General features: G+C 40.6%; 1 protein-coding gene across 7 annotated transcripts in view; it reads right to left on the reverse strand.

Annotated features, from left to right (window-relative positions):
- Positions 1-26,138, reverse strand: part of LOC111191148 (uncharacterized) — a 106,880-nt gene that overhangs the window by 10,443 nt on the left and 70,299 nt on the right. For 3 of the 7 annotated variants that reach the window (XM_049471318.1, XM_049471319.1, XM_049471317.1), the window contains exon 2: positions 25,300-25,638. In XM_049471318.1, the coding sequence (XP_049327275.1) occupies positions 25,300-25,638 (339 nt within the window). Of the gene's footprint in view, positions 1-14,929; positions 15,139-16,438; positions 16,468-16,560; positions 16,586-24,299; positions 24,390-24,510; positions 24,991-25,299; positions 25,639-26,138 lie in introns of those variants that run through there. The other 4 variants (XM_049471320.1, XM_049471321.1, XM_049471322.1 and 1 more) reach the window with 4 other exon arrangements.

Here is a 26,138-nt window from a genome sequence, read left to right on the forward strand (position 1 = left end):
CCCCAGACCTGAATCCGATTGAGCACATCTGGGACATCATGTCTCGCTCCATCCACCAACGTCACGTTGCACCACAGACTGTCCAGGAGTTGGCGGATGCTTTAGTCCAGGTCTGGGAGGAGATCCCTCAGGAGACCATCCGCCACCTCATCAGGAGCATGCCCAGGCGTTGTAGGGAGGTCATACAGGCACGTGGAGGCCACACACAATACTGAGCCTCATTTTGACTTGTTTTAAGGACATTACATTAAAGTTGGATCAGCCTGTAGTGTGTTTTTTCACTTTAATTTTGTGTGTGGCTCCAAATCCAAGCCTCCATTGGTTAATAAATTTGATTTCATCCATTGATGATTTTTGTGTGATTTTGTTGTACAGAACAAAGTATTCAATGAGAATATTTCATTCATTCAGATCTAGGATGTGTTATTTGAGTGTTCCCTTTATTTTTTTGAGCAGTGTATAATTTAAAGTGGTATACTAAATGACACTAAAATGTAGGGGTGTCACGATTCTCTAAATCCTCGATTCGATTTCATTTTCGATTTGAGGGTCACGATTCGATTCGATTCTCGATTTTCTTGTTTTTTTTTCTTGTTATTATTTTATGCCTCATAAAATTTAAATAATATATTTATTATTATTATAAATATTATAAATATTATTATTATTATTTATTAAGATATATATGGTAATGCCATCTAGTGACTTTTTTTGGTAGCAACAGTGTGCACTATTAAAACAAGCAGTTTATCAGAGCTGTGTGTGGATGGCTGGTGAAACTGCTCACTTACATGAAGCTGCAGTTCTTCATCCAACCACTAGTCGGAGCTGCAGCAGCAGCACAAGCCCCGCTCTCTTCACTCAGTCACTACTTCAGTACAGCCCAGCCACGGGCTACAGAGCTCAGCCAGTCCGTTTTTACTGTTTCTGTAAACAAATAAAGGTTTTAACCCCACTAACCGGATAATACAGCTCACTACAGTTCATCTTTCAGCCCAAGCAGCTAACAGCAGCAGGTTAGAACAGCCGACACGGAGTCACTGCTCGGATTCCATTATAAACAGGTCAGTTAGCGCGCTGCTAACCTCAGGATGTTTATAACTACGGAGTTTAGTGGACACACCACGGCCGCCAGGTAAGTCTTTTAAAGGCTACTGAAGACTATTAAAGGCTATTAGAGGTTATTGAAAGCATTATTGGGGGCAGAAATCAGTACAGGCTGGTTAGATAAGTGATGTGGTGAAACTGTGACTAGCGCTGTCACAGTGATGTTTATTAACATCATTAAAACAGATTTTGTCAGGTATTGTCTTATAAATATTTACACATAACTTATATCTCTCCTGAAAAGCTTTTATTTTAGTCAGAAACACGCTTGTGTTTACTTTATCTGAGAGAAAGATGTTTTTTTAATTCAATGGAAAGCAACAGGTGTAGTCAATTATAAGTTTAAGATTTTTAATCCACCTCACTGTGATCTATAGTCAGTGTTCTCAAGTCACACTGTCACACGCATTTCAGCGAGTTCACACGCTCTCACCTGCGTGCACCCACCCCTCCGTTAGATACAGATACAAAACCTCCAAACTACGGCCCGCGGGCCATTTGCGGCCCGTTTCCTTTTTTGGAGCGGCCCTCGAGGTATTTTAGAAATAGAATGAAAGTTGGCCTGCTGTTAAACAGGCCAAAGAGTCTAAAAGTGGAGAGGGTGCACAGTTTTTGCACAGAAAACGGGCAAAAGAGTCTAAAAGTTGCCGTAATTAAGGAGTTTAATATTTAGAGACATCATGAAATGAAACATAAATTTGAAAAATCTTAGTTTACACAACACTGTAAAAGATAAAGATAGTAAGTCAAGTAAAATGGTGCGTAAATGAAAGTAATCAGGAAAATGTATTATTTAAAGTGGTATAATACATTATTTGTTTTATTACAGAGTCTTTGGCCCGTGACTTCAAATATATTTCTCCTTCTGGCCCCCAACCAAAAAAGTTTGGACACCCCTGATCTAACCTCTTTTTCTGGTAAAGCAAAATGTTTTCACATTTTCACAGAGCTCTGATGTAGGATGTAACAGTTTTAATAACAGCGTCTAGTTTGATACGAAGCACAATCAAATATAAATAAGTAAAAAATATATATGAAAAAATGAAAACCTTAATTTCTTAATATTTAGTGCACGCAGCGAATATTCTGATGTCATCTATTAAACTACCTTGTGATGCTTCATGTAGCACCAGTTTAAGAACCACTGCAATAAAACATCACACTGTACTGATCTGGGTTTAGTTTAATAAAGAGCATCAGAACATAAATCAAGAAACCTGCTGTTCCTCCTTTAAATAAAATCTTATTCTTTCTTAAATGCTTAAATGCTTTCTTAAATCGAGGTTATTAAAACAGTTTATGCAGCTTTTGCTGGAGTAACTGTCTCTACTGTCCAGAGAATACTTTCTATTAGACTCTACTGCACTGTAAACCCAGAAGTTGTTTGAAATCAAATAAATTAAGTCTGTTTTACATAAAATTGGAGATTTCTAAACATTACTCAACTATTTTGAGTTAGTTGAATATTCGTGGGCACAAATACACTTAAACTGAGATCTTTGAGTTGAATCAACTTATTATAATTTAGTTTAGTCTGTTGCCATTAACAGCTTCTTTTCCATTGGCTTCTGTCACAATCGATTTGCATACTGGGTGTGTCCCCCAGTTTCTGGTACTCACCATCAGTGTGTAGTGATTCACCCGGGGCTTCCTTAGGTAAACTTGTAGATCACATATTATGATTAAATGCTTGGTCTCTGTGTTGTAGCTGTAGAACAGCATCATTTCCTGAGCTGCAGTAACTCTGTGTTCTCACTGTGCTCTCAGTACTTTTAATTCTTTACTGTTTTCTTTCATCTACTTTTATATGAGTATTTAAAAAATCGTTGAATGAAACCAGAAAGAAGACTAAATACAAGTTCAGGAAAATATAATTTTTAAATATATATGTATATGTATTTTTTAAGTTCACTGTACTTAAAAAATTATATTACATGGACTTACATGGACACATTAAAAAAAACAACTTGCATTTACAGGCTATTTAAAGTAGAAACAACTCAAGTAAACTGTGTAGATTTAACTATGATTTGAGTACACTTAAATAGCAAGCATAAAGTGAACTTAACTTGAAAATAACAGTTATAATTGCTTAACTTTTTCAAGGCAACCGGTTTCCTCATTTAAGTAAGATCAACTTATCACATTTTACAGTGTGGAGCACTGTAAAAAACGCTGTTAGGATTTGATTGCATTCAGCCACAGTAGTGTTAATGAGACTATTGAGGATCATATTGGATTCTCAGCATCCCACCCAACCCCACCCTACATCATCCCCAACTCATCCCAACAGTAATGGGTGGAGCAGCATCATTCTACAGAACACAGATCTACAGCTCAGTGCTGAATGCATTTATTTTTTAAGGGTGTTCACAAACATTTGGTCATATCCAGAGACCCATAATTATTGATATACATCAAAGAACAACAAAAACACTTAATAAAGGCTTTCATTAAGTATCATGAACTGTACATTATATAGTATCCTAAAAACGTTGAAAAAAAGTTATTGTAATATCATACTAACATGCATTTACAAAATGAAATATGAATAAGACTTACCACTGCATTTTCCAAGACAAACGGCCAAAAGAATAAAACACAGCACCGACATGACTTCTGTTCTCACACAAAAGCAGAAGAGTGAGATCTGAACGGAAGTAACTGAGCCTGTTTTTTTTTTCTCTTCTGTTTAACCACACTTTACTTCTGTTTTTATGGGGGTGGGACCTGTAAAAAAATCCTTCGAAAGCAAGACTTCATTTAGCTGTTTTAAGCAAAAAAAAAAAAAAAAAACACACACACACACACACACATATATATATACATACAGTACATATTAGTTATAGCAATTATGTAATTTACAAGTATCACTGGCTGGTATAATTAATAATTAATTCTTATTAATTAATTAATTGTGTAAATGTTACTTGCAGTTCATTGTTATTTTGATTAATAGTAACGTTGTCGGTTTCTGTTGTGGTGATGATAACAATATAAATAGCCTAAATAATACATTAGTAACATGTTTTTGTCATATTTTAAAGGTCGTGAGTTTTGCACCTTTCCTGCTGGTGTCTGGAAACACCTTAGTTAAGACCACGGTGGTTCAAACCAACATAGTTCAGACTTCTGTGGTACCAACAAAGTACGATGGTTTCGGGAAACGGATGCACCCTGGAACGACAATGTAAGTGTAAGACATCCTCTGAAAAAATTACAGACTGAATTATCTACTGTTTTTCACTGAACTACATGGTCCTCTAGTCATTTTAATCCCATTTGGAAGCACATCTCTGAGTTTCGTCACCTCACGTTTAATAAAAAAGCTACTTCTCCACTGCTGTGCACAAAGATCCACGTAAACACACCAGAGAGTGGAAATGGAGGAGCTACTGAACGTGATGTCAGGTGACCAAGAAAGCCTAAAAACCCACTGGTCCTCCTGTTTTTTCAACTGCAGTCTAGATGCAAAAGTTTTATCCCTAAGTAGAAGAGTGAAATATTTTTTATAGACGTACCCCTAAGAAACTATTCCTGTGTCGAGGAGTTCCATTTAACTTCTATCCACCACCTTCCACAGGAGAGGAGCTGTGTCTTTGGTTAAAGGAGCTGCAATTAAAACATCCACCCAAACGTCCATACATCTGCTTTTACCATTTAGTGCATTCTGACTGAGAGAAACAGATCTGTTCTAAAGCTACAGTGAAGCGGATCACACACCCGTACTGCACTTGTAGATTAGCTCCTAAAACAGCACTGCTGATTAATGGAGCTCAGCTACAGCAGCAGCTTTCAGACGGAGAAGCAGTTTTTACACAACAGAGCTTTGTTCCTTTATGATCAGCACATCTCTGAACTACACAATAAAACAAAACAATATCGCTCACTGAGATTCATTCTGTTCCTTATTTTATTACCACATTAAACTACTCACCAACACACACTGCTCACATGCCTACCTGATAATCATAATAATAATAATAATAATTTAAATAAATGCTAAATTAATTGATGCTGATGTTGAGTTTGGGGTTTTTAATCACTGAACCGGAGTGAAAGCTGGGCTGAACGGTGGGTCACTCCGGTTTAGTTTTACTCAGATTTTTATAGGGCTGGACCCGAATATTCGGATATTCGTTCGTTGAGTAGGTATTCGGTTTTTAATTTTGGTATTCGGATATTCGTTTTTTTTCTCCTTTCCAGAGTTCCACCTCAGTCTAACCACTTCTGTTCTCGCGGGTCCCGTCAGAATATCTTGCGCGCGGGACAGAACTGAACTGTTATTGGCTGGAGCGGGAGACGATGCGGGAGCAAATTAATAAATAGTTAAGAAAACTGTAATAATTGTAAAAAAAAAAAACCTAAAGAAAACTCTCAACGCGCAGGATGGACCGACACACACACGCACACACCGATGGTGTTTGGACTGGGGTAAGGAACGGGACCGCACTATTCAGCGCTGCTGTTTTAATAAATATATAAGTAAATTTGAAGCATTAAATGTAGTTTATTTAATTTATATCAGGAACGTGGGGCGGGAGCGGCAGAAATGTGTATGTGGCGGGCGGGCGCGGGATTAAAAGAAGCAATTTTTTTGCGGAGCGGTAACGAGACAGAAACGCGGGAGCGTGGAATAGTGGGTTTAAAAATCAGTCTCGCGCAGACCTCTATTATACATGATAAAAAAAAAATGCAGGCTCTTCGAAACTGATTTATATAATAAAACGTAAGGGGTAATGTGGCAACAGTAGGGGCTAAATCGGTTACAAAAGCCTGGCCTACAAAAATGATGTCTGAACGAATTTCCTCTTATCTAATATAATTTAAAATGGTTTAAAAATATAAAATAATTTCTAAACAAACGAAATATTTAATATTGAGCTTATAGCCCAAGTGCAAAAATACAAAATCAGTAATATGCCCTGCACAATCCTTAAACCGAAATAGACCAAGTACAGTTTACAATGACTGTCCTCTAATATAATTAACAATGTTTAAGAATATAAAATACTTCCTGAACAAACGTTTTTTTTGTTAGTTTTTTTAAGCAAATAGCCTAAGTGTGAAAACACAAACAGCAATTTACTGGGCTGGCTTGCGCAGCGGAGAAACCGTGCAGCAGCAGCCTCGGTGTGGGGCAGCAGAAATTCCGGGATGAAAACACAAAGAAATCTGGGCTAAAAACACAGAAAAAATATGGGGTGAAAACACAAAAATCCGGGATAAAAACACCAAAAATCTGGGGTGAATATGTCTCGTCGGTCAGAGCAAACTGAACATTTTTCAGTGGATTAAAGGGGCCGTGATTTGCTTTTTTTTTTTTTACCTCTTTTTTAAAAAACGAATATTCGAATATTCGCTTCGAATCAGTGCCGAATATCCGGAGCTCAAAAAACGCTATTCGGGCCAGCCCTAGATTTTTATTGATTTGCTGGTTTAAATATTGTGTAATAAGCAGATCTTTACAGTTGTAGTTGAACAGTTTAATCCTGATAAAGTATAGACTTGGGAATGTGTTTAACTGAATTATTGGTGTATTTAGGAACAGTCAGTATACTCAGCTATAGATTAATACACGACTGGAAAACCATTAAACCTGCTGTTTATAACTCCGTATTAACCTACATGTGAGAAAAAGGTCTGTAATCAGAATAATAAAATAACTGCAGGAAACCATTTAAGATGATATTATAAAATGTGTATAAAAACACTCTTAGTCATCTATATGTGGGGCTATCATAAAACCTTTCTGAGTAGTGTCAGAATGTGTAGTGTCAAAATGTCTCTGAATGCTGATTCACAATCTAAACAACGACTTAAGCCACATCTTTATAAAACACACATTTTTAATACATTTTTATATATTTTTTATTGCATCAATAGACACTGAGATCCCATTTGTTGATGCCTGAAACAGTACAGACATACAAATATACTGTAGATCATCAAGCTACAAACGAAAGTACAATATAAAAGATCATAAACTGTTTACAACCCAGTTCTGTGGATAACACCTCTGCAGTGTACAGACCAATGTAATACCACTAATCTTGTTACCATAGCAACCTGTACATTGCTGCACACTGCGGTTGGTTGCATACCAGCCGCTGGCTGCACTACTACTGCTTTGAGGACTGTGAACAAATCTGCTGCACGGTTTTCTCACGCCTTTTGTTGAGCGTTTCACAGAGAAATTGAAACCACAGAAAATTAGCACAAATTCCTGAGTGCTGTCAGCCACTCGACCATCGTATAACTTCACCTGTGCCCCACACAGCGCAAGCAATCACACAGTTAATGTCTAAATATAAGCTGTAATTCCTTTAAAAATAACTTTTTATTGACCACAAGCCTCTACACTAAAGAGAAAAAAAATCAATTCAGAAGCCAATCTGACATCATCTAGAACTTGCATATTTCCACAGCAAAAATATTTTATTTATTTATTCATATTATTATTTAATACAGTTGTACTTGAAAGTTTGTAACTCTTTAGAATTTTGTATATTTCTGCATAAATATGACCTAAAACATTATCAGATTTTCACATCAGTCCTAAAGGTAGATAAAGAGAACCCAGTTATTTACAGTAAGCTTAGATTTCCTAATTTTCACTAAGTCTGGGAGCAGCAGCATTAGCATTAGTGGCTAACTGCTAGCCATTGTTAGTGCAAGTAAATGCTGCCTGACAGCGCTACACTAAGGAACCCGGTGAGCCAGGGCAATACTAGCTAGCGGTTTGTTCCATATAGTTTGTTTTAACGTGTTAAACACACAGACTACAGTCATATAGACCTTTTCAATGAGGAAAACAATAACAAAGCTACTGCGCATGTCTGTTCCTTCGGCGCTTCCGGTGGCGCTATTTTCAAATATTCAGCTGTCAAAATGACGAGCGCATATTTCACAAATCTCCCGAAAACAGAGCAAACATATGGTCAGAAATTAGTAAAAAATGATCAAACCTCTTCCTGATCCTTTTGATAAGGATTTAAGAGGGAAGATTTTTTTTTCTCTGAATTAAAACACTTGCCAGATGTGATCACTACCTTGTTGAAACGGAGGCAGTGAAAGCTTAGTCAGTGGAAAAATTGGGAATATTTGTTCCTGTAGTAGAGAAGCATCACTATAGTGTATGGTGAGGTTTGAGCGAGTCAGACGCTATCCAGCACGTACTCTGCATGATTTATAGATAAGAAGGAGGGAGAAGATGTGAGGGGACACTGTAACTGCACTGGCAGGTTAGCAGTGTGAAAAACGAAAGCAGGCGTGTTTACTATGGAGGACCAAAAATGACATAAGTATAAATAAATAAATGTTGAAATAAATAAATGCACATATAAATGAATAAATACATATATAAATAAGAAATGTATTTATTAATGAATTTATTTACCTATACAATTATTTGTGCAATTTATTTATATATGTATTATTTATTCATTTATATGTGCATTTATTTATATATTTATTAATTTCAACATGAATTTATTTATTCATTTATTTATATATTTATACATTTATATGTGTATTTATTTATACTTTTGTTGTAATTTTTGGTCCTCCATAGTTTACTTGTTTAAAGAACAATTTGACCTGATTTTCAATGTTTGTGACTCTCAGATTAGGTAAAGTTTGTATTCATGTTAAATTAAAAAGTTACGTGCACTGTTTTGAACGCTGTTTACCGCTAAACGGAAGTGTCCTAGGAACAGCTACATCACTTCCTACGCTCATGCAATATTCCTCTGAAATGGAATTTACCTTTATATTTTCCTCTGAACAGCAAAAGAGTTAGCGCTTAGCATGGTTAGCAGCTAAGGCTAAGGCTGCTCCAGCAGTGATAGCCAAGGTTAGCAGCAGGCTACAGTCCGATATACTCAACTCCTTATGTTGAGAGAGCTAGTGCTGTTAGCGGCTAATGCTACTCCAGCAGTACTAGCCAGGGTTATCAGTAGGCTACAGTCCAACATACTCACCTCTGTATGGTGAGAGAGCTAGTGCTGTTAGTGGCTAATGCTGCTCCAGCAGTGATAGCCAGGGCTAATGCTAATGCTAGGGTGACCATAATTTTATTTGGGTAAACCAGGACATTTCCTCACCTTTTGAAAAAAAAACCGGAACGCCCGGGACAGGACGTGAAATATGGACATGTCCCGGTAAATACAGAAGTTTGGTAACCCTAGCTAATACTGCTCCAGGCCATACCTGTCAAGTTTTAGATTTAAAAATAAGGGATATTTTCCTCAGTCCGCTTAAAGTTGTCCCACCAGCCCAACGAAGGTTCAGTATCCCTTACATTTTAAGACAGGTTTACAAAAAATCTAAAATAACCACATGTGAACCACTTACACACTACAATTAGATTATCAGAATCTGAACATGTTGTGGACATTCCTACATATGTCATTCTTTTAATACAGCCAAATTAAAAACCCTTTTCTATATCTTTTTTTTATTATTTAAGATTTGATGTATTTTTTGTAATAAATGCACTCTTTTATATGATATATTTTTTATTTATTTAATGGATTTAAAATTGAACAAAGAGTGCACAAATTCTGCAAAATGATTGTTGGTGACCTAAAAATGGTATTATGAGCTTTTACTAAAAGGACATGGACCAGATATATTCCATCAGTAAAAATTAGTCCTAAGGGGCTACACAATAATTTTTAATTAATACTTCTTCCTTTTGATCACTCCACCCCTGATCAGTTCAGTTAATGTCGGTCCTCTCCACATTTCTAGTTAAACTGAGTCACAAGCTGTACATTTTTTATTTTAAAAGGTTTAATCTGTGTGTTTTATTTCGGAGTATTTTTAAGCAGCTATCAGAAAAATCTCATCACAGTTTCCATGATTAGACTACCGTTACCTTTCTTTTAGAAAAATTGCTGCATGTATGTTTTAACATCAGCAGCTCCAACTAGCTGCCTGAACTCACAGCGAGGAGGGCGGGGCTTCCCCACGCTGACCCTCCTTGCAAGCTGATTGGCTGTTTCTCCTGAAAGGCGGGACTTTCTCCTTGAACCGGCTCCACGATTGGTTAAGAGACACAGAGCGGTCAGTGCCCTGTCTCCTCAATAATATATATATTTTTTATTTGAATAAAATACGGGAAATTTACGGGAAAATACTAATACGGGAGGACGGCGGGAAAGAGGAGTAAAATACGGTAGTTTCCCGGCCAAAACGGGAGACTTGACAGGTATGCTCCAGGCACGGTGCTGGAGAACTAAACTGAAACTCCTGTATAACGCTGTACTTCAGCAGAGTGGCTTTACTGCTCCTTAATACCTGACTGGTAAAATTCATACATAAGGAGCACCGGATTATAAAGCTCACTGACAATTTTTGGACTTTTTAGAACTTTTTGGTTGAACATTGTATGTTTGGAAAAAGGAAAGCACTGCATTCCTGCATAAGAACCTCATTCCATCTGTGAAACATGGTGGTGGCAGTATCATGGTTTGGGCCTGTTTTGCTGCATCTGCGCCAGGACAGCTTGGTTTCATTGATGTAACAATTAATTCTGAATCAATTTAGAGAATTTCAAAGGAAAATGTCAGGACATAAATTGTCCATGAATTGAATCTGAAGAGAAGGTGGGACCCTAACAAAGAAGTTTTTCTACTAAAGAAAGGTTCTAGAAGAAAGTATTTTTTTTACATGGGGCCAAATCCAATGGAAATGTTGTGTAAGGAACTAAAAAAAGAGCAGTTAATGTGAGAAAACTCACCAACATCTCAGAGTTAAAGCTGTTCTGTACGGAGGAGTGAACTAAAATTCCTCCAAACTGGTGTGCAGGACTGATCAACCGTTACCAGAAACGTTTAGTTCAGTTATTGCTGCAAAGGGGGATCACACTAAATACTAAAAGCAAAGGTTAACATACTTTTCCACTCACAAATATGTAATATTGAATAATTTTCCTCAATAAATAAATAACCAAGTAAAGCATTTTTGTATTATTTGTTTAACTGGATTCTCTGTATCTTTTTTAGGAAAATCCGATGTTGTTTTAGTTCATATTTATAAAAAAAACATAGAAAACTTTTACGCACCACTTTATTATATATTTTTTTATTTTATTTAATTAAAAACCAAACTAATGATTTGTTTGGCTAAATCAGGATTTGCATCTCTTTTCCTTTCTGCTCTTTCATTAAATGTATTAATTATTAAATAAAGCCTCCTATATTAAAAATATATTTATGTTTATTTGTTGCAGGAAACATTAAAAAAAAATATTCTGACTCATTTAATATATTCCAGCATTTACACACATGCAGAGCTCCATGCATTATATCACTCAAAAACTGCAGCGCTTTATAAATAAAGCTGATAATTATTTATAATTTAGATCATTTATTTGACTATTGTAAGTCTCTTTGGACAAAAGTGTCTGCCAAATGTAATGTAATAAAATGTAATGTAATGTAATTTAATGTAATTTGCTTTATAAGAGTCTAACATGCACACTGACTGGACGCATATTCAATATAATTGTGTAACAGATGTAAAAAAAAAAAAAAAAAAAAAGATTCCTAAAATATTTTATTTATTTATTATTATTTTTTTTTCTTTTTCATTTCATATAAATCTGCATCACAATTAATAGTTCATAGTTTTTGTTCACAATTGTTTAAAAATGTCAAGGCAGAAACAAAAAGAGAAATGTTAAAAACATTTAAAAACGGTGCTGCCACTTTAAGAGAAGTGCGGGTAAAAAGAGCAGGGTCTCCGTTCCCTCCTTTAGTCTGCGCTGATGGCTGAAGTGAGAGGTACGTAGAGCAACTTGTGCAAAGCAAAACCCACATGAGGTCTAGAATAACGAGTGGAAGTGTTCTGGTTTAGTGTAAATTGATTATAGTAGTGCTGGAAAATATTAAAAATATGTTCTCTGTTGAGCTTGTAGTTGTAAAGGGGGATTTCTGTTGAGTGTGGGGGATGGGTGAAGCTAGTGTATTTGTAAGTTACAGCTAGCTAACTAAAGCACTGATTATATGGTCTAGCTACTGAAATATTGAGATTTTGGTTCTCTTTATATTATTTTAGGAGTTTTGATGCTGTGTCCTCTAACAACAAATACTGATCTCTTTTGCAACTCAGGTATGTTAGTTTCGGACAGTAGGGGGTAGTGTTTAACTTATTATGTCACCTCTTTGTATAGTGCTTGTTTTATAGAATAGCTGATTCTCTGACTGCATGGTCAGATGTACTAAATATGGCTCCGCATGAGCTTTTATGTATTTTTGGTTTGAATATAACTATTGGGGAATTTGTTTTTTTTATTTGTTATTTGAGAAATTTGATTTATATATATATATACGTATATATATATATATATATATATATAAATCAAATTTCTCAAAAAACAAATAAAAAAACCAAATTCCCCAATATATATATATATATACGTATATACAAATTCCCCAATATATATATATATATATATACGTATATATATATATATATATATCTATATATATATATACGTATATATATGTATATATATACGTATATATATATATATATATAAATCAAATTTCTCAAAAAACAAATAAAAAAACCAAATTCCCCAATATATATATATATATATATGTGCCCACTAATGTTCTAAATATGAACAAAATCACTGATTGTTTGGAAATAATCGAATGTGAAATATGTGTTTTGTTTTCTGTTTTATTTTGTTATATATATGTAAATATGTAAACTGAGTCTGCGCTGATGGCTGAAGTGAGAGGAGTTTTGGTGCTGTGTCCTCTCACTAACAACAAATACTGATCTCTTTTGCAACTCAGACAAATAAAGAGAAAGAGGTGACAGTTCCGACTCCTGTGACGTTATTGGAACACAACGCAGAGGGGTAGCTGGATCGGCAGTCCAGGGGTGGAGCAGAACCGTTCCAGTTACAATTGCAAAAGATCATTGTTGAATATTTACTTTAATGATCAGCTAAGCTATTTAATTAAAAAATATTTATTTATTGTTTTGTATTTCTTTAGCTATCCATGTATGGTTTTTATTTTCTTGTCATGAATAAAAATTACTACTACGCAAATTAACATCATGTTTGTGACGGAAAGGCGTATTTGCGGTAACTTAAAGTAGTTACAGGATTTTCCCTCATTTACTATATTTTTTGTGAAATCTGACTTTACTATTGCATTCAATTCATAACTAGTCGGTGTCTGGAGGCCCCCAGGCCAGACAGGGGCCAAAGGCAATTGATTGGTTTGCTAGCCTTGTTTTAACGGGCCTGCTTGTGTGTATCAGAAAAGAAGCAAACGTGACACAATTCACTCCACAACTCTGCATTCAGCACTATTTATTACAGTTTAACATGGTAATTAATACACATTCACAGTAATAAAATACAGATTCCTGTAACACTGTTTGTGTCAGATGTAAAAAGCGCTATATAAATAAAAAAAGATCTCATTTGATTTAAAAAGTTATTTCTCATATAACAGCAAAATACATTTAAAAATAAATAAAGAAATGTTTTGAAACAGAAATGTTTAAAAGAATGTGAACACGTTCAACATATCTAACATTATTAAAAATAATAAAATGATTAGGTAATTTCAACTAATAACTATATATCCACCAATTCTCCCTATTTGAGAAAAAAGCTGTTATTATTTTTAACATCATTTTTTTTAGACATATATTCCTTTTTTTATCTTAATTCATATAGCACCTTTTGTAAATTAGGTCCACACTCAAAGTGCTTTACAGTACAGAGTAAAAATAAAAATTAAAAAGCTAATGGATAAACAAAATCCAGCAATTAAGTTAATTAAAAAAAAAAAAGAATTAATAAAAATAAAAAAAATGAAATCATAACAAAAGACAAAGCATAACACTTAAATCCAGAAAAATAAGAATAGATAAAAACATTAAATTAAGAAAATACAATATAAATAAATAAAATAAAGTAAGATGCAGTTATTTATAAGCTTAATTAAAGAGGAAAGTTTTAAGTTGTGGTTTATAAATGTCCACTGGGAATATTCTCTAATAGTTTTATTACAGTGTTCTCATTTATGTTCAAGTTCCTTAAAGAACCACAGCAGAACTTCTTATTACATTAACCATCTTTTACTGTGGGAACTGAAATAATAATAAGAGTGTATTGTTCTTTATTTCTACAGTGATTCAGTTTATATCATATATATCATCACTGTCAGGAAAGAAATCTGACTTTTTAATTATTTGATTATATCAGTCTGGTATTGATCCAGGTGAACAAAGAGCAAGTAGTTTTTTTTTAGCAGCAGCGCCCTCTAGTGCCTGGCTGTAGCGGGCTGCACTACAGTACCTATACAGTTAAAGGGGACATGAAACACTTCAAGTATTTAGTATAATTCACAAGATGTATTTTCACTCTAACAAATTGTATAAGTTTAACAGCTGTCAGTGAAACGGAATTAAAATAATAATCAATCTAAATGTCATTTTCTTAAGTAAGCTCAGCGCCATCTTGTCCCAGCGCTGAAAGTGACGTCACGAGGTTGGATCCCGAACGCCTCACAAACTATGAGCCTACACTAATTATTATCCAAAAATCGATGCAAAAGGGGGCCACTTTTGTATTGCCCCTGGGAGTAGTAATACTGGACAGCGGACAGTTGTTCTTCAGCCATGGCTAGCGGCGCTGAAGCGCGAGAATCCTCCGGTTAGTAGCGAGCACTTGCTAGACGAGGACTATGCGGAGGAGAGGGTTTTGAGTCAGGAGCATTTCCTCAAATTTTTAAAGTAAATTCAACTTATCCGGGTTTACAGTGCAGTATTACAGCGTGTAAACCACTGATGTGAGAAACTGATCACCTCCTTTATCTTAAACAGGATGTTGGACGTTCTCTGAAGCTGAAGAGTCGTATAAGTCATTCAGTTGGACTACTGAATACGGGTCCAGAGGTTCTGAGGGCTGTTTATGATCTGGATCAGCGGTTGTGGAAGGAGATTTGATGGAATCGTACTCATGATCTCCTCTCCCGACAGCGTACGGAGAACCTGTATATAAACCACAGCATGCAGAGTCATGAGAACGCTGTAAGTGTAGTGCAGTGAGTAACACCTCCCTCCCACCCTCATTGCTATCTTACACCCCATCAACAGTCTATTTTCATGCCTTGTGTCCGCACTGTAATCATGGAATTGGAGTTTAGTAATAAATCTGCACTGATGGGTGTGGTGGTCTGGAAGTGAGGTGTGTTTAGATTAATTTCTGATGTTTTTCTATTTTATCAGCAGAAAACACAGGAGCTCCACTGACTGAAATAAACCTAGACAAAAGTCAATCATCAGAGACCATTTCTTTACAGCACAAAGCCAACTTTAAACTCAAAAAGAATAAACAGAATAAAAAATAAAATAACACTGCTGTTGCCTTTAATGAGCTGCTGGTGTCTCTTCACAGCGTGAATGCGCAGGTTAGTATCCTCTAATCAGATGCTCAAAAGCGCCATGCTTTTAATATACGAATGCGCCAAAGTCAGAGCTCACCTGCCTCTTAAAGAGAATGACATCCTGCACACTGAATGGTTTGTTTCATGCTGCGCCCAAAACACACCCATAATTATAATTATTATTAATTATTTTTTGCATTTTTTGTGTTTTCGATCCACACAAGGTGTATTTTTTGAGCCCTCACAATAAAAGACACAACGGCATGCCCCTAAATCAAACTGCGTTATCGATACAGCTATAGATCTCTAAAATAAAGCCCCATAACTCATAACATTATTCTACATACATTATTCTTTCTTTTATAAATTTATTTCTGATTTTTCCCATTTTCTCCCCAATTTACACGGCCAATTACCCAACCCACTCATTAGGACTCCCCCTATCACTAGTAATGCCCCAACGCACAGGAGTGTGAAGACTAACACATGCCTCCTCCGACACATGTGAATTCAGCCACCGCTTCTTTTCGAGCTGCTGCTGATGCAGCATTGCCGAGCAGCATCACAGCACACTCGGAGGAAAGCACAGCGACTCGGTTCTGATACATCAGCTCACAGATGCTCTGTGCTGTAGACATCACCCTAGGAGTGATGTGGGGAGAGAGTGCCATCTACCCACCCAGAGGGAGCAGGGCCAATTTTGCTCCCTCTGAGCGCCGGCAGCTTGAAGGCAAAGCTGCATGAGTGGGGGTTCGAACCTACAACCTCCCACTCATAGTGGCATCAGCGCTTTAGACCACTGGACCACTTGGCGCATTATCCTATCTAGTGACATATTAAAGTATTCCATGTAAAATTATGTTTTAAAAAAAATATATACAAAAAACAAAAGTGGGAGCACTTACAGTCAGCATCAAGAGTTTCTTTGTTATCTCTGCAGATGAAAAAAAATGCAACAAAATTAAATAAAAACTTACACAGTACTGGAATTTGTACTGAAATAAAGAAACATAAAAACACAGTGTACCTCTGCTGCTGTACAGTCTGAGGTCCTGCATGAATAAAAGATCATCGATCAAGATATTACAATAGATTTAATGCACAGAGGAATTATGGAATGGAACCTCACAATGAATGGACCAATAGAAATGGGAATACAAATTACATTGACTTCCATTAAAATTTTAAAGTTGTTTTAACAATAATAAATAACAACACATAAATAACAATACTGCTTCACAGTATTTTTGATTTTAATATCATCCTCCTGCATCAGTAAATGGTTTATTTTCTATATTCATGACTGGAATTTACTGTATTTATGTTTCTTCGGTCTAGAAGGCAGCTGAAATCTCTGTGCAGCAGCACGCGCTCTCCCCACACAGGAGGCTTCTTGTGCAGGGCCTCGGCTTGAGCAGAGCCTCGGCTCCCGGGACGCCACCATGGCAAAATCTTGACACTGTATTTTCTAACTATAACACCAGAGCATTAATAAATAGCAGGTTATAAATGTAAATAACTAGAGGTGGAAAAAGTACTGAAAAATTGTAATTAAGTAAAAGTACCTTTACTTTGCTAAAATTCTACTCAAGGTAAAGTAAAAGTACCCATCTAAAAATCTACTTGAGTAAAAGTAAAAAGTACTCAGTTTAAAATTTACTTTAAGTAAAAGTTGAATAGTTACTTTTAATTATTTGATGTAAAAAAACTAAAAACAAATGATTATTAAATTAAATCGTTGTAAGGGCTGGTGGCCGACGGGGGCGCCCTCCGGGGCATCGGAGGGTGCGCCAGGCCAGCGCCGAGGGTTGATTGGCTAATTACCAACACCTGCTTTGAGCTCTTTAAAAGCAACGCCAACCAACCACTTGGCGCTGGATCTTTGAAGCTCGTGAGAGCGAATCTATGCCCGTTTTTCGAGTGAGCCTCGGCTCTTTTCTCTTTTTCTTCCTGCTGTCCCTTTGGAGAGAGTTTTGTTCAGCACCGCTGGCAAAACTCCTCCCGCATAAGTATCTTCCTCTATCCCTTTCCTCTCCCTCTCTAGTCTGGTGGAGCAGAGCGGTCTGCTCTGTTCTGCCGCCCCTCTCGAGTCTGTGTGTGTCTGTGTGTGTTTCTCACCGCGAGGCGTGCGGTTTGTTTACCTTCTCTCTCCCGCGCTGTTCCTCCCCTCTCTGGTAGAGCAGCGTTTAAATCCACAAACACCTCAGTTCAGTTTTGTTTTCTTTGGAAGCCCCTTTTGTTCAGTTACTCCTTCACCTCGTTTTATAAGAGGTAGCCGTAGCTTCCAGGGCGAGTCTTGTTTACAATTCTCCCCCTTTCTCTCACTCACGCTCGGCGTGAATTTTGTTTTCCGCCTGTTTTCCCTCTCCGCCCGTTTTCGTTGCTCCGCCCCTTTCGGTGGAGGCTCTAAAGGGCGATTAAAGTGGCCGCATCCCAAACCGCTCGCTGGTTCAGCGGTTAGAGCATTGGGCTGCGACCGCGACAGCCTGGGTTCAATCCCCGCGTGGAGCGGGGTTTAATAATAATAATTAAATCTATAATATTATTATAGATCCTATTAATATATATATACTATTATATATTTATTATTATTATTATTATTATTATTATTTCCCTTTTTCTTGGGTTTACCTGCTTTGAGATCTGCTGCTCTGCACTTGGTTCCTACAACCTTCTGGGCTGGAGAGCTACTGCTCCCCAACCCATTACAGAAAGATCCAGCCCCAACATGGATCCAGCAGAGCAGTTAGGTCTCGAGCAGGTAAAGGCCGCCCTGGGGAAACAGGGGGCAGCTATTGGGAGGCATGAACAGACCCTGCGGCAGATTCTAGACCAGCTGCAGGGGCTAGCTAATATTTTGGCACACAATCTGCCACACCCCACACAGCCAGCCCCCCGAAGTCTCCAGGGGGAGCATGTTGTGGCTGAGCCACCCACAGCGCACCGGGTCGAACCCCCACTACCTTCCCCTATGCGCTACGGGGGTGAACCAGGAGGCTGTAGGGGATTTCTCCTACAATGCTCACTCGCTTTCGAGCTTCTCCCTTCCCGCTTTCAGTCAGAGCGTGCCAAAGTGGCATACATTGTCTCCCTCCTCTCTGGAAGGGCGTTAGCATGGGCTACCCCAGTCTGGGAACACCAGCCAGGAGTTTGCTCCACTGCTGCACTGTTTGCCACCGCCCTTTCGCAGACATTCGATCTTCCAGTCCGAGGAGAGGAGGCAGGGACCCGCCTCCTTAACCTACGTCAGGGTAGGGGGTCGGTGTCTGAGTATGCCATCGAATTTCGTATGCTCTCGGCTGAAAGCGGGTGGAACTCCAGTGCTCTGATTAGCGCATTCCACCACGGTCTCAATGAGGACCTCAAGGACGAGCTCGCCCACCGCGACCCCCCAATGTCTCTTGATGTCCTCATTGAGTTAACCCAGAGACTAGACAATCGCCTCAAAGAGAGGCGTCGGGCTCGAAATTCTAAAGTCCGACCTTTGCAGTTGGGGCATACCCGCCTACCCAGGCAGGAGCGCGAAGCTCGGATGCGGGAGGGTCGGTGCCTATACTGTGGGGTTTCAGGGCACCAGCGTGCCAGCTGCCCCGAGCTATCGGCTAAGAGCCGACACTTGCCAGTGGAAGCGGGATCCACTACAGGTCAACCAGGGCCCCCGCGTACACAAGGGGTCTTCCTGGATGTGACGTTGGCATGGGGGGCTTCCGAGGTTCGCCTCTCCGCCTTTGTGGACTCTGGAGCAGCAGGAAACTTCCTTGATGCTGCTGTAGCTAGGAGGCTGGCCCTGCCGCTGGTACCCCTACAGGAGCCTTTGCCTGTAGCAGCCATCGACGGGCGGTCGCTGGAGCCAGGGGTGGTGTCTCAGCAGACACGCCCCCTCAGGCTGCAAGTCGGGTCTCATTCAGAGGAGATAGCACTATACATCATTAATGCCCCTGACTTGCAGCTTATTCTGGGTTTTCCTTGGCTCCAGAGACACAACCCCCGCGTTGACTGGCTGACTCGCTCGGTTCTGGCGTGGGGCCCAGCCTGCCGGGCCTCCTGCCTTCAGCCCCCCAGGACCACTAAAGGCATGAACCTCGATCCCGCAGGTCCTGATCTCTCTCGGGTACCCTCTGAATACCAGGACCTCCGGGTGGTATTCAGTAAGGAGAAGGCCCAAATACTTCCTCCCCACCGTTCCTGCGATATGGCCATCGACCTCCTCCCTGGGGCTAGTCCCCCCAGGGGAAGGTTGTTCTCCCTATCGGGCCCCGAACGCCGGGCAATGGAGGAATATATCCAGGAGGCCCTTGCCTTGGGATTTATTCGGCCATCCACCTCCCCGGCCGGTGCCAGCTTTTTCTTCGTGGGCAAAAAAGACGGTGGGCTGAGGCCCTGTATCGATTACCGGGGCCTCAACAAAATAACAATCAAGAACCGCTACCCCTTGCCCCTAATGTCATCCGCCTTTCAAGCACTGCAGCAGGCCACCATTTTCACCAAACTGGACCTGCGCAGTGCTTATAACCTTGTCAGGATAAGAGTGGGTGACGAGTGGAAGACGGCGTTCATCACCCCATCCGGGCACTATGAGTACCTGGTAATGCCGTTTGGGTTGATGAACGCCCCCGCCGTCTTCCAGGGGTACATAAACGAGGTTCTTCGGGAGGCGTTGGACCGGTACGTGTTCGTCTACCTGGACGACATTCTTATCTACAGTCGGTCCGTAGACGAGCACGTTACCCATGTCCGACGGGTTCTCCAGCTGCTTCTGGAGAACCACCTCTACGTCAAGCTTGAGAAGTCCGAGTTCCATGCGCAGACCATCTCATTTTTGGGTTTTGTCCTGTCACACAACGCACTGCGCATGGATCCCACTAAGATCAAGGCAGTGGAGAACTGGCCCCAACCTACCTCAGTGCGCCTGGTTCAGCGCTTCCTGGGCTTTGCAAATTTCTTCAGACGGTTTGTAAGAAATTTTAGCTCTGTGGCTGCTCCATTAACCGCCATGACGAGGAAGACGTCCGGGCGGTTCAAGTGGTCAACAGAGGCCCAGGAAGCATTTGATGCTATCAGGCGCCTGCTGACTAGGGCCCCAGTACTCCAACTGCCTGATCCCGGACTTCCGTTTGTCGTAGAGGTGGATGCTTCTGAAGTAGGCGTGGGTGCGGTCTTGTCCCAGCGAGCGGGGCCTGGAGGCCGACTGCACCCATGCGCCTACTACTCCCATCGTCTTACCCCTGCCGAGCAGAGGTACGACGTGGGAGACCGGGAGCTCCTGGCCGTGAAGCTCGCTCTGGAAGAGTGGAGGCATTGGCTAGAGGGGGCGGAACACCCCTTTCTGGTCTGGACAGACCACAAGAACTTGGCCTACATCCAGCAGGCCAAGCGTCTAAACCCACGCCAGGCCAGATGGGGGTTGTTTTTCACCCGGTTTGACTTCATTTTGTCGTATCGTCCCGGGTCCAAGAACGTCAAACCGGACGCCCTCTCTCGCCAATGGGAGCCCCTCCCTCATCCAGTAGAACCATCCACTGTGGTTCCCCCGGCCAGGATCTTGGCGCCCCTCCGTTGGGGCCTGTTGGATGCTGTCCGACGGGCCCAACAGGTTGACCCAGACCCGGGTAATGGCCCCCCGGGTCGGGACTTTGTACCCAAATCCCTTAGGAAGCGGGTACTTGACTGGGGTCACGCCTCTCTCCAGACTGCTCACCCGGGAGTTATGCGCACACTGGAGTTCTTGCGGCGTCGTTTTTGGTGGCCACACATAGAAAGGGATGTACGTTCCCATGTGGCCGCCTGCGCGGTATGCGCCCAAGGAAAGGACCCCAGGACCAGGCCCACAGGTCTGTTGCACCCTCTGGCCGTTCCCTCACGTCCCTGGTCACACCTGTCCCTGGACTTTATCACGGGGTTGCCCTCGTCTCGGGGTAACACCGTGATACTGGTCATAGTGGACAGGTTTTCCAAGGCCGGACGTTTTGTGGCATTAGCAAAATTACCATCTGCTCAGGGAACGGCTGAAGTGGTGCTCGACCAGGTTGTACGCATCCACGGGATTCCCGCGGACATTGTATCCGACCGAGGAGCGCAGTTTACCAGCCGGTTCTGGGGGGCCTTCTGTCGCCTGTTGGGGACAGAGGTCAGCCTTTCCTCTGGATACCATCCTCAGTCCAATGGCCAGACAGAGAGGGTTAACCAGGACCTGGAACGGACCCTCCGCTGTCTGGCTTCCTCCTCTCCGTCTACCTGGTCCGACCAGTTAAAATGGGCGGAGTATGCCCACAACACACTCTGGCACTCGTCCTTGGGAATGTCACCCTTTGAGTGCCAGTTTGGGTATGCTCCGCCTGCTTTCCCCGGACAGGAGACTATCACGGGGGTGTCCTCGGCCGATCAGATGGTCCGTCGTTGCCAACGGGCCTGGAGGAAGGCCCGGGCTACCCTCCTGTCTGCCAGGGCAACTCAAAAACGAAACGCAGACAGGAGGCGAAGGCCCGCCCCTTCTTATCGGGTTGGCCAGCGGGTCTGGCTTTCGGCCAGGGACCTCCCTTTGCGGGGCAGCCCACGTAAACTGGCCCCGCGGTATGTAGGGCCATTTAAGATACTCCGCCGCGTCAATCCAGTCTCCTACCGGCTTGCCCTGCCACCTGCCCTTAAAAGAATTCATCCCACCTTCCACATGTCCCGCCTTAAGCCCTACCTCTGTTCCTTGGGTCAGGCTGCTCCCCCGGGTCCCCGTACCATTGGTGGTGCCCCCGCCTACACCGTCCGCCGGCTCCTGGACTCCCGAAGGGTGCGCGGTGGTCTCCAGTATCTGGTGGACTGGGAGGGGTACGGGCCGGAGGAGCGGTCCTGGGTACCGGCTCGCCACATCTTGGACCCGGAACTGGTCAGGGCTTTTCGGCGGGACCGTGCGGCGGGTTTAGGGCCGTCAGGTGCCGCCCCTCGAGGGGGGGGTCCTGTAAGGGCTGGTGGCCGACGGGGGCGCCCTCCGGGGCATCGTAGGGTGCGCCAGGCCAGCGCCGAGGGTTGATTGGCTAATTACCAACACCTGCTTTGAGCTCTTTAAAAGCAACGCCAACCAACCACTCGGCGCTGGATCTTTGAAGCTCGTGAGAGCGAATCTATGCCCGTTTTTCGAGTGAGCCTCGGCTCTTTTCTCTTTTTCTTCCTGCTGTCCCTTTGGAGAGAGTTTTGTTCAGCACCGCTGGCAAAACTCCTCCCGCATAAGTATGTTCCTCTATCCCTTTCCTCTCCCTCTCTAGTCTGGTGGAGCAGAGCGGTCTGCTCTGTTCTGCCGCCCCTCTCGAGTCTGTGTGTGTCTGTGTGTGTTTCTCACCGCGAGGCGTGCGGTTTGTTTACCTTCTCTCTCCCGCGCTGTTCCTCCCCTCTCTGGTAGAGCAGCGTTTAAATCCACAAACACCTCAGTTCAGTTTTGTTTTCTTTGGAAGCCCCTTTTGTTCAGTTACTCCTTCACCTCGTTTTATAAGAGGTAGCCGTAGCTTCCAGGGCGAGTCTTGTTTACAATTCTCCCCCTTTCTCTCACTCACGCTCTGCGTGAATTTTGTTTTCCGCCTGTTTTCCCTCTCCGCCCGTTTTCGTTGCTCCGCCCCTTTCGGTGGAGGCTCTAAAGGGCGATTAAAGCGGCCGCATCCCAAACTGCTCGCTGGTTCAGCGGTTAGAGCATTGGGCTGCGACCGCGACAGCCTGGGTTCAATCCCCGCGTGGAGCGGGGTTTAATAATAATAATTAAATCTATAATATTATTATAGATCCTATTAATATATATATATATACTATTATATATTTATTATTATTATTATTATTATTATTTTTTTTCCCCCTTTTTCTTGGATTTACCTGCTTTGAGATCTGCTGCTCTGCACTTGGTTCCTACAACCTTCTGGGCTGGAGAGCTACTGCTCCCCAACCCATTACAATCGTTTTAATTAACTATTATTCCATATAATAATTTGGATCTTTCAGGCAGTATTTGTTCAGATCACCGCATAAATCATTTTCAAGAACAAGTGGTATAGGTTTCTATGATCCATTTTTTTTCAGACAGTTGTTTTTTTCCCCCCAGCATTTAATTTTTACTCAGTAATTGGGAGTTTTCCAATGTAGCAAAGTAAATTACTTTTGTCAAAATGTACTTGAGTAAAAGTAAAATTACCTATTTTAAAAACTACTTGAGTAAAATTAAATGTAATTCATTACTTTCCACCTCTGTAAATAACTGATGGTGATCAGCCCTGTAACAGATAATAAACGGAAAATGCTCCATTCTCTCTGCTCCGCTCTTACAAATACCTTTCCTTTAAAATACTACGACTTTATTCTCGTAATATTACGACTTTAATCTCAAAGTAAACTGTTTGTATTTTTTTTAAGTGTGGCCCCAGTATGTTATTATCAATTACACTATGTCATAATGTCATATTTTAAGTCTACTATACATTAACACATTCCTCTATCCTCTCACTCAAACCCAGAGTCACGGTAATAATGAAACATGTAACCTGCCTGTAAGCCGACAATACATCTATTTATTTATCTATGTTTAACGTTAGCCAGCAGATGGCAGGTAGCAGCAGTAGATAGCAGCGGAATGTATATATACTGAAGTAACACATCATCATAAGTGTACATACTGCTGTCCCATGATTTCTGGCAGGTGAGAGTAGATATGAGAGTGAGGAACTGGAGTGAGTGGGGTGCAGTGTACTGGTGTTAATGGTTTATAGAGGTAAGCTGTGTGTGTTCAGTGTGATTTACCTGCTGAGAGAAATCTCCTCTTTCTGATAAATACAAACACTCCAGCCAGCAGCAGCACACACAGCAGCATGGAGACCCCCACATACACGGCTACCGGAAGACCACCAGAGAGAATACAGCAAATCAGATTATGTGCATTAATACCCCCACCCAACAAACACACACATATACATACGCATTTATTCATTCTGATGTAGATCACTCAACTCACCAGTTGATCCCTGAGGTATGTTGGGGGTCTCAGGTATTTTGGGGGTCTCAGGTTGGTCAGTAGAGTGAGGAGGTGTGGGATTGTGGACTCTGAGTGTAACGTTTTCTATCACCTTCCAGTTTACTGCAGTTTTACTCTCTTTAACACTTGTGTCCATCTGTAAAGCACAGCGGTACTGACCTCTGTCTGAACTCTTCACCTCACTGATCTTAATGCTGTGAGTGAACGGACCTTCAGATTGGTATGTGAATCTGAATTTGTCCGGCGGTTCATCACAGTGGTGACCGTATGTTGGTTTATTCTGATCATAATCAAATGAATAAATGCAGGTGCTGTTCTGTTCTACAGTTTTAATCCAGTAAACAATAAACTTATTTAGGTTATATCCTTGAGTGAAGTTGAAACTGCAGTTTAAAGTCACAGATCCTCCTTCAGCTACATTCACTAGAGATGAAGATCTTTTCCCAGACTCGATCGTCACTGCAGAAAAAAATATTATTTAAAATTGTATTTTTGTACAAGATTAGAATCTAATTTATTTCACCAGCTATCTTCCTACAGGTGGAATTAGTTTTACTGAATACACACACATACTTATAAACACAACACACAAGCCATTATTAAGCTTGCCTTTTTTTTTAAGAAAAATATAAAACAGAAACAGAAAGAAATCTATTGCACAAAAATAACATGATTTATTATTATCTTATACTGTAATAATGTAAAAGGGTGATGAGAATGTTAGTACAGTCATACAGTTGTAAATATAGAGAAAGTAAAGTTACTCACAGGCTGGGTTCTGAACAGCGATGATGTAAGACTGGATAACGTTGTTGGGAGATGATTTAAAAGGGAAAAGGAAACCAGAATCCAGAGATTTAACACAGGAATAATATCCACTCTCCTCCACTTTCAGTGAGCAAACAGAACCAGACTGAGAATCTTTATCCTTTGAGCAAAATGAGGGATTCTCTAAATCATCAAGCTCAACAGTTCTACCAGTCTCACACTGTACTGAGCAGTTCAGGTCGATCGTGTTGTTAGATGTTGTGCTTATCTGCCATTTGTTTGTTTTACACTCCAACTTCTCTTCTTTATCCTCTGTTTTATAAATGAAGCGAGTTTCCCCTTAAAGAAGAAAAATAAATAATTGTTGTAAAAAGGTTGTTTTGTACACTGTTATGCATTTACTCTATTTTTCATAGAATATCACAGAATAATGGGAGTACAGGACACAGAACTGACTAAACCACGAAATCGGTTATCACATTCAGATGTACTTGTCTGCATGAAAAAACAGGTGTAAACACTTTAAGACGCATTGTAATCAGATTACAATCAAATCAATCAACCCACATTTGGGGGTGGTCAGAGACAGATCTTGTCCACATTTAGTAAAAGTGTACTAATGAACAAATACATCAAAAATACATATGTTAAAAAAAATAATCATTATTACAGTATAATTCTCTCCTGCTCTCTCCCACTGCATTCACACTTTACTTATGACCAGGAATAAAAGGAATCCAAGGGAAATCTACGGTGGCCGAGAAAAACTCAATGCACTCTCAAATTGAAAATGCACTGCAAAAGCACAAAAAAGAGCTGCAAAAGCACAAAACACAACC

This window comes from Astyanax mexicanus, chromosome 23, assembly GCF_023375975.1.
Source record: "Astyanax mexicanus isolate ESR-SI-001 chromosome 23, AstMex3_surface, whole genome shotgun sequence".
Classification (NCBI taxonomy): Eukaryota; Metazoa; Chordata; class Actinopteri; order Characiformes; family Acestrorhamphidae; genus Astyanax; species Astyanax mexicanus.